The sequence below is a fragment of the Lepidochelys olivacea genome (assembly GCF_965140295.1).
Source record: "Lepidochelys olivacea isolate rLepOli2 genome assembly, chromosome: 5".
NCBI lineage: Eukaryota > Metazoa > Chordata > Testudines > Cheloniidae > Lepidochelys > Lepidochelys olivacea.
Window position 1 is genome coordinate 97,829,856 of NC_140415.1, and position 19,658 is coordinate 97,849,513.

Here is a 19,658-nt window from a genome sequence, read left to right on the forward strand (position 1 = left end):
AATGTGAATGTGGTTCTGGTTTCTGGTTCATTGTTCTACCTCTGGAGTTGATCATCTGAAGTAACTGATTATGTGATTGGACCCTTAATTGCACTCTGTCACAGAGCCAAATTACATAATTCTATCAGTTTATATAAATCTAGTTGCCTAGAAACAACAAACAACAACAACAACAACAATTTCAGCTAAGCAATATGATATAAACTGGAGAGTACTGCTGTGGGCATGGTTCTCTGGATGCAGGATATTTATTAGTGACTTACTATGTGCTCTTTAGAGGAGGGGAAAGAGAAAGGAATCCAATCAGTGTTAGGTGATGAATAAAGAATAAATATCCAGTGGTATCACTAAAAAAAAAGCATGTTGTCTGAATTCAGCTTCCCATCTGTTCTTGACAAACATATTTTTATTTACAAAATATTAGTTGAAGGAAAAAGAAAATTAAAAAACTATACAGTGATACAACTGGGCCAGCCAAAAGCCACCAACAAAACCTAAAATAAAAGAAACGTATACGCAATTCATCTGGCCAACCAAAAGAACATTTTCATACCTGTCTGCCCAGAGCACATTAAAGATTTCATGTGTTATTACTGATATGAAAATGACACATTTCTCAACAGCTAATTAATTTCATAGCGATTAAATTGACTGTTTTCCCCTAAAAGTTTGCCCCACATACACAATAGCTTCATGTTGTGTTTTTAGATTAGTGCTGCTCAGGATCATACGGGAGCATGTATAATGGGGAAAGCGGGAGACTGGTAATCAGGATGAAGAGAACAAACCCAGTTGGATATGATTCATGTGGGTTACATGAAATATGCCTGCAGGGTCCACCTGCAGGGATTAGCAATGGATAAACCTCTGCTTGTTCACTTGGAAGTTTGAATTCTACAGGAACTGGTTATTCATAGTGTGTGATCAGTCACCTAGTTTGCATGGTATTTTTTCAGCTCCTTGATCGGATGACAAATTTTTGAATATATGAAGAGAAAAATTAAATACAGAAAAAAAAGCAAGCTATCAAGAGGGCTACACAAACACTTTTGGTGCAAATTTCTTCATGAATATTTGCAAGACTTTTGTTAGACTCTAACACACTTGTGAAAAAACAAACAGAATTGCTTGTATGATTGATCACTTGTCATGCTCACAAATATTTTTCAAGTGAATTTTATTCAAATAATGTTTGAGAATATTTGCTGCAGTGTTCACAGAGCTGGGCCCAGTACATATTTTTAACAATAAGCCTCAGAATTAAAAAAAGCTTCCAAAGGCAACAACATTAAACATACTTTTTAAACAGGTTACTGTGTTTATGATATTAAAACAACAAAATGAAGACCACACAACAACAAACTTTCTGACCACCCTTGATTTTGGAAGAAGAAGAAGAGTGAAGCTCAATGTGCAGCACTGAAGCTCTGCCCTCTTCTAGCAGAAAGTCCAAGTCAGCATTTTCTAAGAGAATTTCTTTGAAAGGATTTATAGAAGCAACCTACAAAATATCAATATTCCCTGTGCAAACTCATATCTTTGTTCTGTTCTCCCTTGCTCACTCTGTCTCTTTTTGAATTTCCTATAAAAGCTAAATTAGATCTCAGGGGCACTGCACCACTAAACAAGGATCTCTTCTAGTCCATTGCGATGGAAGTAAACGTACTCAGGAGGGAGATGTTCTTGAAGGAGAGGCTAAAGTGTCTCCCTCTCCCAATTCTCTCATCTTTCACACAGAAATCTTTACTCTCTCCACACAAAATCTCTCTCCCTCTCTCTCTCTCTCTCTCACACACACACACAAATTTACAGAACTCAAGTTTACTGAACTGGAAAAAATGCCCTTTTGGCATAACTTTCCAAGCAGATCCAACGTTCACATGATTCCTTTTGAAATTTCTCAGTTAGTATATACATTTGGAATACCAAGACTAACCTTTTTTAATATCAAGCCTGCTATGCTAACAGGATGTATCCGCAGCACAGCCTGCAGCTCAATAAAAAGTCAATTTAGCTGTCCCTGTGGCTTCCAGTCTACTCTAGATAATAAAGAAGTTCCAAATTTTACTCAACTTTAACTCCATCACAACAGGACTTGACTATAAAATATATATTGCATTGTGAGAGATTGACGTTCACCATTTCCATTGAAAAGAAAACTGACTCCCGGCCTAGTTATAAAATGTTGCCGTCTCATTTTTTAATTATTCTAAAAGATAAAAAGCAACATGCCATCTTCATCCAACACAGATGTATTTCATTCTCCCAGCATTTCAGACACTATTTTGACTAACCACAGGGTGTACAGTATTTGAATCTGAAATTGAGAATTACAGGTTTACAGAGGGACTAATGATTATTTAACCCTTATATCAGATATTGAGAAGATCCTATTCCCTATATAAAAAGTCAAAGCACATATTAAAAACAATTCTTATTTCCATTACTACATGGCCTTTTTAGGGAAAAAAATAGAACCATGTTTCAGGGCAGCCCATTTAAACGCAGGCTCCTGCAAATACAGGTATATAAAAGGCAGGATCTGTCTCACCGTTGGAAGTTCTTAATAAATCTAAGCTAGATTTATGGATACGTATATGCATTTCTAGGTGGAAAGGTATTAGTAACTGAAAATATTGTTAGATTCCCCCATCCTAATATAAAAATCCATAGTAGTATAACAAAAAATGTTGTATGTGTATTAGATTATGAGATTTATTATAATACAGAAGATTTTTTTTTGAACACCAAAAAAGATATAAGGGAAACTTCTAAATAAACTCTGTTCTGCTCAGCTATTCATTGTCCTATCCATTTTATTCATCCGCCTGGCATGATTCTTTCAATTTTCCATCATATTCAAATTTTATGTTAAAAAAATCTTGAGGTTTTTTTAAAACATGGTTGATCAAATAAATTTGATATACCAGCATGAAAGACAACATCTGCATGGATTTTATTTCTGTATTTGCCTTGTACCACTTATTTATTACTTACAGTTTACATTACTTCTTAAAATATATGCTGCTCAATTAGCAAGCACCCTCTCAAAACTAGATGGGTCAGGGAATTCATAATGAATATAGAGACTAAACTGCAGGTTGAACTTCAGGTCAGTAGTGACTTAATGTTATAAAAATGTGATGGCTATTTGGTGGCCTGTGTGAAATAAGTTGGTGGTCTCAATCCAGTTTTCAATGGACTTTGTTTAAAAAAAATGAACACACACTACTGTTAGCACTAATTGGCACCCCCGTTGGCAGTCTCAGCTGTAAGGCCAAGGATTTAATGGACATGAAAAAGGGGTCTCTCCAGGTCAAGGTTGAATAACAGTAGTGGAACGGCCTGGGAGAAGCTTGCTCTGACACTGCCTGTACAGTTTCCTGTATCTGTTTCTGTAGCTAAATAAGGGCCCGATCCTTTCAACACTTGGGCGTATGGGTAACTTTATCCATGTAACTACTCAAATACATAAGGCATCATCAGGGTCCCAAGACATTTCAGTCTCCAGGAGTGAGATCAGTGTGGGACCTTTCAGTACTAAATTAGTATTGATCATTCTGAAGGTACATGATCACCGTCCCTGCTTTACAACAATTCTTTGTTTATAGTGCTTATTTGACTTCTAAAACAGGGCAAGTTCCCATAGCCAAGGGCTGGGTCCACCTTATACACTAGCATTTCACAAAATATTTCTTATTGTTTTTTCCTTAGTGCATAAATGTGGTCAATGTGTTCACCTTAGAAAGCTATTACTCTTACACTATATCGTGTGGAAACCAAGACAAGTATATTATTAAAGAGAAAGAAGAGAAGAATTCAATCAAAGAAAAAAAATCACATACCTTATTACAATATGCATATTTTTCTTTACAGTTTTCATCTAAATCTCTTGCTGGTAAATGGTGCCAGATTGACAACCTTGGAAAATAAAGTATTTTTTTATAGCCAGGGGTATGGATAGCCTGGCAAGTAAAAGCTCCTTCTTTGTGCTGCCCTGCCAATGAGCCTCATGACTGACTTGTAAGGACCACATCAAAGGCTGAAAGGACAATTCATTCTCAGTGTCCATTCAGTATTTGGTCTCCCTTTTGAGAATGCCACCAAGAGTGACAATTATGGTGGTGCTTTCTCTGATGGGAATACCTCGCAAAAAACAGAACTGGAGCAACTCTATTCACTCTGGGCCTCTAAGCAGCCATGAGACAATAACAACTATCAGTCACTACCAACCTCGGCTGGATTTGAATCTGCAACCTAAAAGGTACACAGCCTCTTACTTTTCGGTAAACTGTTAAAAAAAAAAATGTTCCTGAAATTACTATTTAGTTCTAAGATGAAAACCTACAAAAATAAACACAAGATGTGCAAATGGACTGGAAAATTGCATTCTAGATAATTCAATTGTTTCAACAAAATCTATAAAATAGTAAATATACAGCATGTTGGGACCAAATTGTGTACTTGGATGGGAATCTACATTTCCTCCAAGGTTTTGGAGCCACACAAATGTAGAGGAGATGCACTGGGGGTCAGGATTTGACTCATTGTTCTTAACATTGTCATTAATTTCTTTATTGTGTGAATGAACCACCCTTCAAACAGTGGGTCCAAAATAATAAAATAATCTGGTAAAATAAACAGGACTAATTAAAATAGAGACAATGGGTAACTCTATGATGCAAGAACAAGTACTGCATTTTATAACCAGTGTCTACAACTTTTCTAAACAAATTGTTCTACTTTTCTCTTTTTATATGATAAATTAAAGCTAAAACAATTTTTGTTTCAATATAGTGTTTTAAGTGACTGGTTTTGGCCATATTTTGGAATTGGGAGAATATGACTGATGTATAAAATTTACAATTAATAGCCAGGCCAAACATTCAGAGGAAATGTATATAAACTATGGTGTGACATGAGAATGTATGTCACAGTAAATATAAATATGATGTGCCAATTTCACAGCAGTCTGAAAGAGCAGACCACAACGTAAATGTACTGGAATGAATAAGAATGTACTGGATGGCTAATGTTAGTGTTTGGCTGAATATTAAATACCTGGAGATTTTAACCCACCAAATCCAAACACAACAGCAAATACTGGATAGTAATACAATTAGCAGATTAATGTTGTGTGTTCGTTCTTTTTCCATTTATTTCATTCTTTTCCTTTTGCCTTTCTGACAGAGTGCCAGAACTCCCACAGACATCAATGGGAAGTGAGGGAGCTCAATGTGTTGTAATACTGAGCAATTTTTATTTCTGTCCTTTCTCTCTACAGTTCCACTCTCTCTCTTTATGTTTTCCTTTGGCCTCCACTTCTTTTCTCTCTTGATAGCACATTTTCCTATTTTTTCCAATATTCTCCTCTGGGTTGCCAAGTTTTCCCTTTTCTCTATTCTCCTCCCTTTTCTTCCCCTTACATCTCTTCAGATGCTCCAGCCCTCACACTCATATATTTTTCTTTCACTTTCTCCCTTCAGTTTCCTGGTTTTCCCTGCATTCAGCAGCAGTCTAGAATTAAATGTTGCAAAATACCTTATTCTGATATGTGCCCTGCAAGATACTTCGAAACATGCAATCATAGGCCTTTTTGGGTTGTAGCTACTATTTGGCTTAGAGCAGATATTGAAAAATGTTCATTTCAAAGTCAAAGATTGGAGTTTTGGCCCAGACACAGCTGAATACCTACTTAACAATAAATTCAATTGAAGCCAGAGTCTGCCTAAGTACACAGAGTGCGGGGAGGGTGTAAGGTTCCTTCTTCCCCTTGCATAGCTGACCAAACAGAAATACCAGCCCCTGAACTCCGAAGAGCACAATCCTGCTCCCTCCATACATTCCTGGGAAACATGTTGCTGCAAAGGGAACAGGGAAGGCAGAGGGGAAGCAGGACAACTACAACCTATAAAATGGTACAGAAGCAGGGTTGAAGCCTGCACACATCAAAGCTCCAAGAGATGTACTCTGCCTCCCCAAAGCAGAATGCATTTTGTGTTCCCCCAGGGCAACATGGCTCCACACTATCCTTTATGTGAGATGTGTGTAAATAGCACAGCCTAGCCCTTAGTAATTTCTTTCTTTACATGATGTCCTTGTCTAGCCTTGTTATCTTTCAATAATAGTCAGAGGGTTATGTTACACCCTTATTATGTTCTTGGAGCAAACTCCAACTGATGAGGCATGTCATGCCATCAGTTTTTAAGAACCCCCTGTCAAAGTCAGTAGAGAGTTTGACTTAAAAAAAAAAAAAATCAAGAATACATTATGGCCCAGTGTGAGCAAAAGTTCTGCATGCACACAGATTTTATTCACCAAATGTAATATACTAGATGTTCAGTTGGGATATTGACATTTATATAGAGAAGCATATCAAAAACAATTATTCTAGAAACCTTTCATGTGAGGAGAGGCCTGCAAAATGTCCTTCAAAATGAGCAAGATACTTTTTACTTGAAAAATAAGACTTTTGGGGTGGAATTTTGAAGAGCACTCACCGTTTGCCATTGAAGTCAGGAGCAAAACTGGAAGCCAAGTAAGGCAAAACATTGGGTGCTCTTTAAAACACCACCCTTACTATCTTGACAGCAGCCTTACAATTGTAAACACCTTTTTTAGTTTAAGCTACTCTCAGTAAGTGACAGTAAGGAAATGATTTCATAGGTAAATCCAGATGATCCAGAAATATTTAACACTTTATTTGAATATTTGTTAATTACATAGGACCTGATTCTGCAATTCTTATACAATGGAACTATTCATGATTGTAAATTGCTACACGTTGGTAAGGGTGATACAATTATACCCAAACCTATTGACATCACTGTTTTATCCTTTTCTTCACTAATAAGGTCCCCTCTTTATTCTTTCTGGAGGGATGAATTCAGCTTGAACTAGACAAAACCTTATTATAATCAAGAAACATTTGATACTGATTCTTTTTCTTTTTAGTAACACTTAGCACATTTAGTTTTTTCAGCATATGAAGACTTATGTTCTCATTTGGGTGTGGACCGTTTCAGGTAATTGCATTGAATAAACCGCGATGGTTATAAAAGATTTTAGAGTCAGAAGGTTAAGTGCAAAATCTCCTGCTTTTGCAATTTTCACTAAGCTACTCTGTGCCATTGATTTTCAAGTAGAGCTCTGTTGTATTCATTTAGATGGACTATATAGGCCAATAGCGTCAACGTAACTTAGTCACTAATTAACATTAAACAGCATTAAATAAGGTTTGGGGTTTGTTATACAGAGACTTCAGCCAATTTCATATTAAGGCAAATACTATATTAAAAATTTTTAACTTTTTATTAAAGATAAAGAAAGGAAAAACAGTTAAAGCATTTGAAATGTAAAGTATTAAATACGGTTTTCATTTTAATAACATTACTTGTTCTCTTTCCTGTTAGCAGGAGAGAGTTTTTAGAAGGGAAAAACAAACAAACCATGTTTGACGGGTTTTAGATTGTATTAAAGATGGTAATAAGTGTCTTTTGGGAGTTAGTGACATGGGCTAGTGTCATTGCTATTATTGTTAAAATCCAATCCCATTTCACTTCAGGTGGTGATTTGGATTTAGCAGGAGCTGGTAGATGTGGTGATACTATCTGGATTCCTCCCTTAGCCTGGTCTGGAAAGAATATCTCTCAGGATCAGGATGATAAAGGTCCAGGAGAGGTTAAAGGTGGCAGCCATGATAGGTGAAGCTTGCTTCAGCAGCTAATTTCTTTCTAAGGCCCCACAAAGGGATTGGTGGGCAGAACAGCCCATCTCTTAATTCAGTGGTTCCCAAACTTGTTCTGCCGCTTGTGCAGGGAAAGCCCCTGGCGGGCCGCGCCGGTTTGTTTACCTGCCGCGTCCGCACATTCAGCCGATCGCAGCTCCCAGTGGCTGCGGTTCGCTGCTCCAGGCCAATGGGAGCTGCTGGAAGCGGTGGCCAGTATGTCCCTCGGCCCGCGCCACTTCCAGCAGCTCCCATTGGCCTGGAGCAGTGAACTGCAGCCACTGGGAGCCGCAATTGGCCGAACCTGCGGATGCGACAGGTAAACAAACTGGCCCGGCCTGCCAGGGGCTTTCCCTGCACAAGTGGCAGAGCAAGTTTGAGAAACACTGTCCTAATTCTTTTGTTTACCAGTTAGGCTTAGTTTCTGACACACTAATTTTGGTTAACCCTTTTTTTAAAAAAAACAAACAAACAGTTTTCTTGTTAATTAACCATAACTCTAACATTGTTCTGGAGTTATACTAGTAGGCTTTTTTGTTTAGACTAATTTAGTCCTTTCTGTACTTTTTAAAATTAACATTAGCTATCTTAGGTTATTGTAACATTTTATAAATGTTTACATCCTTTTTACAGATGATCTTATAATTTGAGTAAATTTGTAAGCCCAATTATTACAAAAGCCCTCCACTGATCTCAATTGATATTTCTTCTTAAAAACTGGTGGTGCAATATAGTTTATTATTTTGACCCATCTGATTGGGATTTTTTGTTTGTTTGTTTTGTTATTTTGGCTTTCTATATTTTGAACGGAGCACTTAATGTTTGAAAGTGTACATTTTTGTTGGCAAAGTGGAATTAATCGTAATGGAAGAAGTCTGATTTGCAGTTAGTTGATGGCAATCATTGATGGTAGTTAAATATTTTTTCAAGCATACCCAGACAGGATAATGATCGCTACCTTATATATTCCTAAGCATGTTAAAATAAGTTATCAATACGACTTGCTCCAAAGACAGGTTCCCTTCTCAAAAATATGACCCCAGAAAAACACTGTGCCCCCTTCCCTAATGTTTTTCTCTAGTGTCATCGCTTCTCTGTGCTACCAGACTACCACATTTGCTCATTCTTGATTCCCCTGTATTTGGGTAAAGATATGCAAATCTGGCTTTTTTTCCCAAACTCATAATTAAAATTTGCAGCAGTATAAATTAATACCAAGCATATTCTAGTACATAATTATATTGTAAAAAAAATTTACATGTTGTTGTCAGGATGGTTTTTCATAGTAGTTCTGAGTAACTAGAAACAAGTACCACTGTTTTATTTCTCTCCCAGACAGCTATCAACGAAAGGCAAACCCACAAGTATCCTTTTAACTATGTCTAGATTATATAGTTAAGATCTGGTTTGTAATGTTTTATTTTCCAAACATCTTGTAGCAAACAAAATCAGCACTAACAAGTGGTCATGAAAACAAACACTGGAAGTGCTGCATGAAGTTTTCTAAAGAATAGTTATACTTCTCTAACAGTGTCTTAAATTAAAAAGATCCAGCTAGAAGTTTTTTCCACTTAATAAAACCAGGCACATTTTCATAAAATGGAAGACCAAGAGACAAATGTCTCTTTATTATAACTTCTTAGCTAGAATCCTTCTTGTTATCCTTAAAACAACATGTTGACTTAGTTACTGTTCATATACAGTATATGCAGTCATCCCTTTCCTAAGTGAGTCTGTTAAAAAGTGGGTTGTAAATTCTATCCATGTTCATCCTCTGATGCTGTTTTCACTATTCTAGTTAAAGGCCTAGTCTTAATCCCTTTGAATAAACAGGATTTTGTCACTTATTGCAATGGAAGCAGAATTGGGCCCCCTGTCCTTGCATCTTCCACTTTTCTCAAAATAAGTACCTTTGAACACCAGAATCCATATTATCTGAAAACACTCATTATCCAAGCTCAAGTTCTATTCTGCAACATGTATAACTTACATAAAACAAGTCTTCCTCTTTCATTCCACTGACAATCCAAGTCATAAATGTATCCTAATCATTTAATTCTTCAAAGGTTCTGTTCGGAACTTTATCTCCTATTGTGTTATGAATGCTTTGGGTATTTAAGTATTACTTATCTGTAAGCAGCCTTTTTTTTTTTTAATTTTTTTACTTTTATCACTTGAGATTTATTTTAGTGGAACTATAATTTCATTTGAGACCAAGATCAACCTATTCAAAAATATATGCCACCCTCTCGACAGCTCATTATTTTGACAGTACACTGAACTGTAACTTAACAACTTCTTTTAATCTATTTTTTTCTTCTGCTGCACCCCCCCAAACACCTTCACTCAACAAAATTCAGAAAACATCTTAAGATGTACTCATAAGAGTAAGGAAACTTTTAGAATACAAAGATGCCTTAAAGCGGGGACGAATGAAATGCAAGGAGAATGCATGACTTGTTTGCCAATGCTAGTCTAAAGAATATAGAGCAATTTTGGTTCCTGTGAACTGACATTTCAGATAACACAATCTCAAAGAGAACAGTTTCTAGACAAGCAAGTTTAGGAAGCCTTCTAGTTGGTCATGGATAACCACAAGGAAGCTCATACCTGTGGTGAGATCTCTTGAAACACACACGCAGCCTGGCAGAGACACTTTTAACATTCGCCCAGCGTATGTTTAAAACATTCATTTTGCAATACACATGAACCAGTGACAAAACTATAGTGCTTTTTGGCCACACTTACACTCCTGTAACTACCTATAATAGCTTCCAGCTTTAATATAATGTTCAAGGAAGTGTTGGTACTAAGAGAGGTTAATTTGGCCAAGCTGAATATGTACCCAGTCTGTAATGTGGCGAGCAGTTAGTGCACTTAGAGGAAATAATAATAAAAAAAGATTTAAATACACTCAGGTTTTTGTTTCTGAGCACCCTGGAGGCCAGAGTGCACTGCTTTAGAATGGCATACTTGAAATTTTAACAGTAGCTCCTCTGAAAAAATGTGGAGCTTTTGACAGCTTCTCTTGTTCTGGAAAGCTACCAACTTCATTTCATTTTCAAAGAGTACGGAACAGATTGAGGCTCCAAGGAGATTCCGCTTAAACCCTCAGTGCAACAAGCTTTGTTATCACAACATGCTTCTTATAACTTTGATTCCCTCTAAATCTTTATAGTCTTTCACATTTCTTACAATCCCAGACCACTGGGTTTCACGTGGGTATACGGTATACTGTGTCAAATGCAGCTTTCTTGCTCAGGTGAGCAGTCCCTTGAATCCAACAGGGCTACTCACAAAAGCAAAGTCCAAGATAACAAGATTTGGCCCAGACTGTATAAAACGGTCATCTCTGAATCAAAATGAGTTCATCTAACAAATAACCACAATTGCTTGATGTTCACTCTTTATTGAGTACATTGTTTGAAACGTCTGTGATACAGTCAGAGATAACTAATGTTTTTTTTTCTAAAGTTATTTAAATTTTGGATGGTACATGAAATTCACTGATGTCCTTCCTTAAAAGTTGTTAGATACATTATAATTGCCAATTCATCAAAATAATTCATCATTAACACCATAGTAAACACATTTATGTCAAACTGAATTAGCCTATATACTTGTATTGGAAGCAGAGAAACAGCTGTCATTCTGTTTGCATAAATTTCAGCAATATGTTTCTGGCAAAGTAAAGCACAGTATGTGTGTTTCTGCTCTATTAAAAAAGTGGGCCTCAATGAAAAAGAAGGAAAAACACACAGGGCCAAACTCTGCTCTCCTTACTCCCAGATATTATTTAAATAGAACTACTTAACGTAGGTAAAATCTAAGTGAGTGAGGTTCTGCAGGATTAGGAACTGAGTGTCATATTTGATACTTAATCCTATTTGGAAAACTTCTGTTGAAATTAGTGGGTATTTTCAATATGCTTATGAGAATATTAGAAATAAAACAGTAAATGATTGTCTCCAAAATACTATAGGCCTGATTCTGCCACTGTTACTCACACTGTGTGGTATCTGACTAAGTAGCTCCATTAACTTGGCCAGGGCTGAAAACAGAGTAGGCAGAGGTAATAAAACTGGGACGGTATATTAAAACATACAGAATAATAGTGACTTTTATAGTTCATATATAAAAAACATTAAGGAAATCCCCAACTGGACTAAATTCTTAAAGCTATTAAAACTAGTCTTTGGAGGAACTGATTTTAAGTATAAATTCATCCAGTCAAAACACAAATGTAATTTAAAACATATAACGTTGATTAAATAGATTTATTATTATGTCCTACAGTAATTAATGTTTAGGACAGCACCTTAAAATAGTAAAACATTGTACAAATATTGCTAATTATTATTCTCTCTATTATTCTATTGTTATGTTTCATTTAACATTTTTACAATGTTTCCTTTGAGTCACTTTTTACATTTCCTTTAGAGTTCATGTTAGTTATTTATACAACTATTATATTTAGCATGATTTACCATAAATGCCGTTATAACACCTGTGGTTTCACTCATTAAGAGCTGAATGGATAGGGTCATAGGTTGAAAGGGCAGCATATGGGCTACGAAAGGGCTAGTTAACATAACCTATTATATTGGTGCACTGGTAAAGCTCATTTCTATTCATCTGATGATTAGTTCAATCAATATTTATTCCTGTGTACTTCCTTTGTCTTTAGCTACAAAGCAGACATCCTTCAATTTCATAGCACAAATCTTGTCTTCTGTGAATTCATTGTTTCACTTGAAACAGGAAAAAAAGAAATGATTTATTGGGCAGACTGGGATTCTCTCTTTTGATTTTGTTTTCCAGCATTAGATAACTAGCACACATATTATGGCAAATTGTAGTTACTGTGACTGTATATTATCAAAGATATATTTCATCCATACTTTCCTAATAGGCACATGTCAATGTCATATAGTGTTTGATTCCTATGCCAACCCCAAGACTTTCTGCTTAGGATGGGAATGTGTTTTATAATAGGAATTCTGAGTTGTAACTCCTGTGAAGAGATTGTTTTCCCTCTTACATATTTTCCTCCCCCATCCTAAGATTAGTGATATATTTTACTATCAAATATAAAGCTTCAAAACTCTGCATTCAGTGGTGCTTCTTGTGTAAGGACAACTAGTATGAGCAAAAGTTGCAGGATCAGGACCTATATTTCCAAAACAGGAAATTTAGTTGTCATATTATGATGATGATGATGACTTTTCAATGTATTTATTTTTGGTAGCACTCACATTGTGCTTGGCACTTTTCAAAACAGAGAAGAATGAATTTCCACTGTCCTATATACTCTATATTTTCACAGTCCTATGTAGTCCATGCTTTTTAAATATACATTTTAAATTAAGTATGAGATTGCTGATCACTGGAAAAATATTCACCAAAAAGAGTTTGTTCATAAAACAAAGTTAGGAAATACAAATCTTTACCAATCTGGATGTACAAATGTTTCAGAAATTAATTATGACAGAAATCTGATTCTATATTAAATTTTAAATACAGCACTTCCATATGTACAATCTAATATAAACACTATTGTTATTGCAAAGAAACATACATATGTGACATCATGTGGAATTAGTAAATGGTTTAAAAATCAAAATAATCTCTCAATTTTCAGACTTGATTTCTGCTTATGATAATTTAACGAGAGGGATGTCATTTACCTATCAACATTAACATTCGCATTTTTATGAAAAAAGAAGAGTAATATTTTACCATTTAGTATGGTCTCATCATATCTAAGTGTTTATTGAAAATTATCAAAACTTTTATCAGTAAAGCCAAATTGCGTTCCGCTAAGGCCTAATCTTGCAAGCTCTTACTGGTGTAAATGGTTCTTCCTCATGCAAGTAGCCCTACTGAAGGCAATGAGTGTTACTCATATGAGTCAGAACTACTTATCTAAGTAAGAGTTGAAGAATTAAACACATTGTGACCAGCTCAAATATAGATTTCAGTTCTGTTGGGGTCTGGTCCTACTCATTAAAATCAATATTAGTTTGTGCTACCATTGAACTTGCATAGGTAATACACTATTACATTTATGTAGATATTCATGTCAATTAATTAGGACTGCATTTTGTCATTCTTTCCAAAATTAATTTTTATCATATTGCAGAGATGCATGATTTGGGGGTAATTAAAGAAAATTATTTTCTTTACCTTAATACAATTATAAAATTACCTGCATCCATCTATTAAATTTAAGGAAATTACATGCTTCTCAGTTGTCCAGACACTTTTTACATGCTAATTAATAAACTCCCTCAATAACACTGTAGATTGGATTTGTTTAATTCACACCTTCCTAATTGCTCATGAATATTTCAGTGAAACTGTGAAAATAGAATAACTGTATAAAGTAATGTATTATTTCACAGCCCAGTCCTGAAACTAATAAAAAAAAGGTTTCAGAGTAACAGCCGTGTTAGTCTGTATTCGCAAAAAGAAAAGGAGTACTTGTGGCACCTTAGATTTATTTATTTGAGCATGAGCTTTCGTGAGCTACAGCTCACTAAAAGTAAATCATAGAATAAAACCTGGAAAAGTACCTAAACTCTAGAGTTTTGAGGGTTTTTTCCTTTGAAATATACTAGATTTAACTGTTTGCTGAGATACCAATGGAGAATTTAAATATTACTTATCAACAAATGTTGTGCTTTGCAACACTGTTTACATGTAATTTTAACAAAATGACTAACTGATCATAATCTTGGTGTTTGTAAATACTTGAGATAAAATTAGTTGTGACTTGACATGGCTTTTAGCCAGTTGTTAGTTCTCTATACTGAGACTCAGTTGCATTATATGAAAAACAAACAAACAAAAAACAACCCACCCCATTAAAATGTGTTAAAATGCACTAATGTTCATAATTTGCTTAATGATATTATAAATCAAATTTAAAATATCCAGGAAACAAAACAAGTGTTTTTTCTGGTTTGTTTTTTAATCCAAACACCACCTTGCTTTTACAATAGTGCACATAAAAAGCCTCTTTTACTAAGAAAAATATGAGTGTTCTTATCTCAGATCTAAAAATCAACCTTCTTCAGTTCAAAGGTCTCATATGAGTCTTACGCCTATATATTGTACATCCTTATAAAGGTAACATCACCATTATACTTCTAGCAGTTTTTAGCCTTTTCCCCTTATAAATTCCAAAATTACATATTCTATATTGACTGAGATTTCTAGTAAAAAAGAAAGAGATGGACTAAAGATGACAACTACAGTGACTAAAGCACGATGATGTTTACATTCCAGCTACTGTCCCATAATATTGTTCAGCAATAAATCAGCGTTGAGTATTCTTAAAAGGACTTAAACTAAAATTATAAGCACTCGAGGAAATAATTGTCTGTATCAGATCACCAATGTCTGTAAGGTAGTTAATAACTGCTTAAGTGTGACTTTAACACAGATGTACTTTTATGGATATGGGCTGACTCCCAGACTATAATTCTGTAAAGACATATGGAGGTGCTGTTCCAAGTTTGGGGCATTCGATGGAAATTTTTAGTCTGGGAAATTTTAGACAAGCATGCATGCATCGCAGACTTAATACTCTAAACGGAATGGTGTGGGACTGCAAATCGCCAGGGAAAGTTTGAAGATCTCATGTTAAAGACGGTGCTCTCTCTTCTAATAGTGAACCAAAATAAATTATTCTTAAATAAAAGAATATGTAGTTTACAAGAAGCCGCAAACGCATGTTTTACAGTCCTGCAATATTATTTCAATTTGCTAAAGTCAATAATCTATTCATTAAATAAACGTGTATTAACAAAACTGAACATGGAATGGGACTGATATTATTATTAACAAGCAACTCACCCACTGAGTTAAACGAATACCTTAAAGCCACACAAGATTACATCTCGTTTCGTCGTTATGTATATTCGATTGAAAACACTCTTTAGGTAACGTTCTTTCGCATAACAATAGATAGCTTGTGGGGGCGGGTTTGGTGCTCTACCATCGTATTTTAAAGTCCACGCAGACCCAATTTAAAAGTATTGAATAAAATGTATTTAACACACACATTAGGACTCTATCTTATTCCCCTTAGTGGGAGGAGGGTTGGGTTGGCAGTCCTCTGTCAAACTGACAGAATTTGATGGGGGGAACGTGGCTATCCTGCTGCAGACCAGTGGGAAATGCTGGTACGGGCACTGCAAAGTTTGCTGACATGTCTGCACCACCTCACCATTCCCATGAATCACTCACTCAGTCAGTCTGGATACCTCTGACATTAGGGGTCACCGATCTCCTGGGAAAAGAACAAGGGATAGAGACGGCACGTTCCTTTGTTCTAGGAAATCAAATTGACTTCTTTTATGCAATGACAGGATTTGGTTTAGAGACAAGGTGGGTGTGATAACGTCTTTTATTGGACTAACTTCTGGTGGTGGAAGCCCACTCTCTGTAGCTGGGAAGCTTGAACCTTCCACCACCAGAAGTTGGTCCAATAAAAGGTATTACCTCGCTCACCTCGTCTCTCTCATATCCTGGGAACAGCACAGCTGCAACACCACTGCAAAGGATTTTGTTTTTACATTATTTACCATACAGCAAGTGGAAGAAACACTGGAGGCAACTCTCCCATTAATGTTACAACCTGTTAAGGACCCTGATGAGCTGCTGTTCAGTTACAACAGAGGAAGCTGCTGTGGGGAGAGATGGGGAGAGGAGATTGTTTTCCCAGACTGTTTACTAATGCAGAGAGTCATTCAAGAGCTTATTCCCAACACACAAACCCCTCCGCTATCTCCTACATCCTTAATCAAAACAAAACGTAAACCCTAAACAAGAAACGAGGCTACATTCAGAACATGAAGTACACAGTAACTAGCAAATGATCTGCTAGGTTGACATAGAAGAAGAACATTTTAAAAGATGAAAGGTAGAAAAGACGTGGCATACCAGAGATTTCACTGACTCGAGGTGGGGTTTTTAAAGTTAAATTTTGTTAAGCAAGCTCTTGCCAGCCCATGTGGTCACCTAGCGCCTTGCTCTTCCCGGTGCAAATGCCAGTTCCTTCTCCTCTAAATAAGAGGGAAGCCCGATCTAACGGCTCTGCTAACCACCAGGGAAATGAGTTAGTTTCCTAAAATCCAGCATAAGACATTTGGAAGAATTAATGTAAAAGTTTTGTAAGGGAGCGATGGCGTCTCTGTGTTTCCACTCATCACATTTCAGGGCTGGATGAGAGGAACTCAGGCACTGGAGAAATGTGCACACAGGGCTGGTTCCTATCAATAGTCAGAAGCGATACACTGTTCTCCTTCCCCCGCCACACACACACACACACACACACTTTAGGCCGTAACCCTCTTTTGTTGGCCCGGCATCAGAACGGTTGCGGGAACTGGTGGTTCCGGAGGGATGCACCGTCTGATCCCTGCAGCCAGAAGGAGGAAGAGGGGCTGCTGGAGGGCGAGGGGGCACGAGCTGTGACGAAAAGCGACAGGGAGGAGGAGGAGAGCGGAGCTTTCACTAAGTAATCTGCCAGGTACGGGGGTCCTGCCCTGGTCCCTGTGCTTGGCTTCCGGGCCGGGGAGAAGTGGGTCAGTGGAGCACATGACAACCGCAGATGCCGACAGGGAAACACAGCCACCACCACACACACACACCCCCCCGGCTTCTCCTGGCCGCCACACCAATCAGCGCGCACAGCACGTCGCCAGGCACACGCCTCCCGTCCCCCCCAACCCCCGGCCCAGAAACGCCGGCTCTGCCCGACCCACCGCCAACCCGCGCAAAAAGAGCAGCTGCTCCCTGGAGTCCCCCTGCCTCCACGGGCAGAGCACGCGGGCGGCGCCCGCGCCCGCACCCCCACCCCCTGCCAGCACCCAGCCCCGCAGCAAACCCGCTGCCAGTCACCTCGCCCCCCAGCCCCCGCCGCTTCCCCTCGCCCCCGGCACGCTGCCCTTCGGAGCAGCAGCAGCAGCTCCCCCCCCGCCTTGTGGCAGCGCCAGGGACGGGCAGCGGACTCCTGGGATCACGGGAGCTGCGATCACCGACCCCCGCCCTGCCCCGGCGGGGCAGAGCATCTTCTCCCGGCCCGGCGACCACGTGGGGGCAGAGGCCGCCAGAGCGCCTCCCGCCGATCCCAGCGGGATTTCAGGGCCACCCACAGCCCGGCTGGGGTGCGCAGGGGACGCTGCTCCCCGCACCGGGGGCGCCCCGTCTGCCCCCTTCCCCCTCGGGTCTTCACTCCTCTCAGTAACTTGCGGGCTGGGGGATGCTGAGGGGGTGTCTGGGTAGGGTGGGAGGAGGGCTGAGGGCCACTTCATGAAGTGTTATTACTAGCGTCGCTGGCTGTTTGGGAAGGGCTGAGAGACAGGAGGGGAGGCGGGATGGGGGTGGGGGAATCTTTGCTTTGAGACAGGCCAAAGACTCCATTAAAATGCAAGGAGCTCCTCTCCCATGGAAGAATGAGTCAGCTGAAAGTCCAGGGGAAGGAGGGAGACACAGGAAAGGGGGCTGCTGGCTCCTAGCACGGGCGAGCTGAGACCTAGGCAGCCCCAACGGAGAGAGCCCATCTCTGCAACCAAGCAGGTGCTTCCAGACAGCCCAGCCCCTCAACCACCCTCAGAGAACCGGTGACCTGCACCCACCCGCCCAGGTCAGTCGACCCAAAGTGACGGCAGCTGACACTGAGCAGGGCTGGCGCGGGGGAGTGTAGAGTAATAAAACAAAGCGAGCATGGAAGTTCCCACCAGAAGTTAAGCAGCCACTACCCCCTTCCTCGCAGCCGGTTTGTGCCCCCTACGCGGCACATCAACACACCAGGAAAGAAAGCGTCCAAATGCTCCCCCTTTCCTAAAATAAACCCAAACCACCTGCGAGAGAACCTACACGAATGCCCAACGCACGCCAAAATAAGACGTGTCTAAACATTTCCGAACAGCTCTCAGGGGACTGTTTCCTCATCTCTTCCTATTAATGGAAGCCGGGACATGCTAAGGAGACTTAACTCTTCTCAATCCTAACTCCCAGCTGAAACCTCCCGTATAATGAAGTGCTCTTGCGTTCCCTCTTTAAATTACACTCCTGCTAATCATCATATAGAAGTACTTGTAACAGATGCCCGAGTGAACTATACCAACATTTCTAAATTGTTTACTTTGGGCTTGTTTTAGTTCCCCCGTACAAACCTAAATAAGTCGCGCCACCTCCATAATAAAGAAAGAAAAATCAATATCACAAACAGTACATTAGACATCACTGAAAAACTTTATACAACATAAGCAGCAAAATTCCCCACACCCACAAAAAAGGAACTGAAGAAAAGCCTTGGCTCTGTGAAATCAACACCCCCCACCAGTAATATACTTCCCACCTCCTTATTCCCCTAATTCTTCCCTTACCTCGCATGGTGTTGGCGATTCCCTGCTCAGTGCAGTCATGAAGCTAACAGCTTGGACCTTGTATCACAAAAATCCCCTCTCAGCAAGAACGAAGGCTGCAGCCGGAGTAGATCTGCTCTGCTGGGAAAATCATTCCTCCAAGGTTGTTATTCTTATGTTTTGAAAGTATTATGTGTATATAGATGTAAAAGGAATGTCTGGCTGGCTGGTCTGAATTGTGCGTGTTTCTTTTTCCGCCCCTCCTCCCCCGTATTTGCTCTGAAATACCACCAGCAGCTCCAAAAGATTTCTTTTGTGGTTACTTGGACTGAGGAGGAGCAGGAGCGATGGTGGTTGTTGGTTTGTTAGTTACAAGGAGGGCGGGGAGAGGAGTTCCTATTTTTTTTTAAAAAAAGGGAACAGGGGAAAAAAAAGAAAGAAAGAAGGGCTGTGTGAATGGCAGAGCATGTGCGTTTTCACATGACATCTGTGCCTGTTAGCAGATCCCCAATGTGAATTTTCACTGCTCGGTTACAGGGACGCGCAGAGAGAGA

General features: G+C 38.8%; 1 protein-coding gene across 1 annotated transcript in view; it reads right to left on the reverse strand.

Moving 5' to 3' along the window:
- RORB (RAR related orphan receptor B) overlaps positions 1-19,215 on the reverse strand; it is a 201,663-nt gene extending 182,448 nt beyond the window's left edge. The window contains exon 1 of the mRNA XM_084628124.1: positions 19,126-19,215. Within this exon, the coding sequence (XP_084484250.1) occupies positions 19,126-19,132 (7 nt within the window). The 5' untranslated portion in view covers positions 19,133-19,215. The remainder of the gene's footprint in view (positions 1-19,125) is intronic.
- Positions 19,216-19,658: the final 443 nt, after the last annotated feature.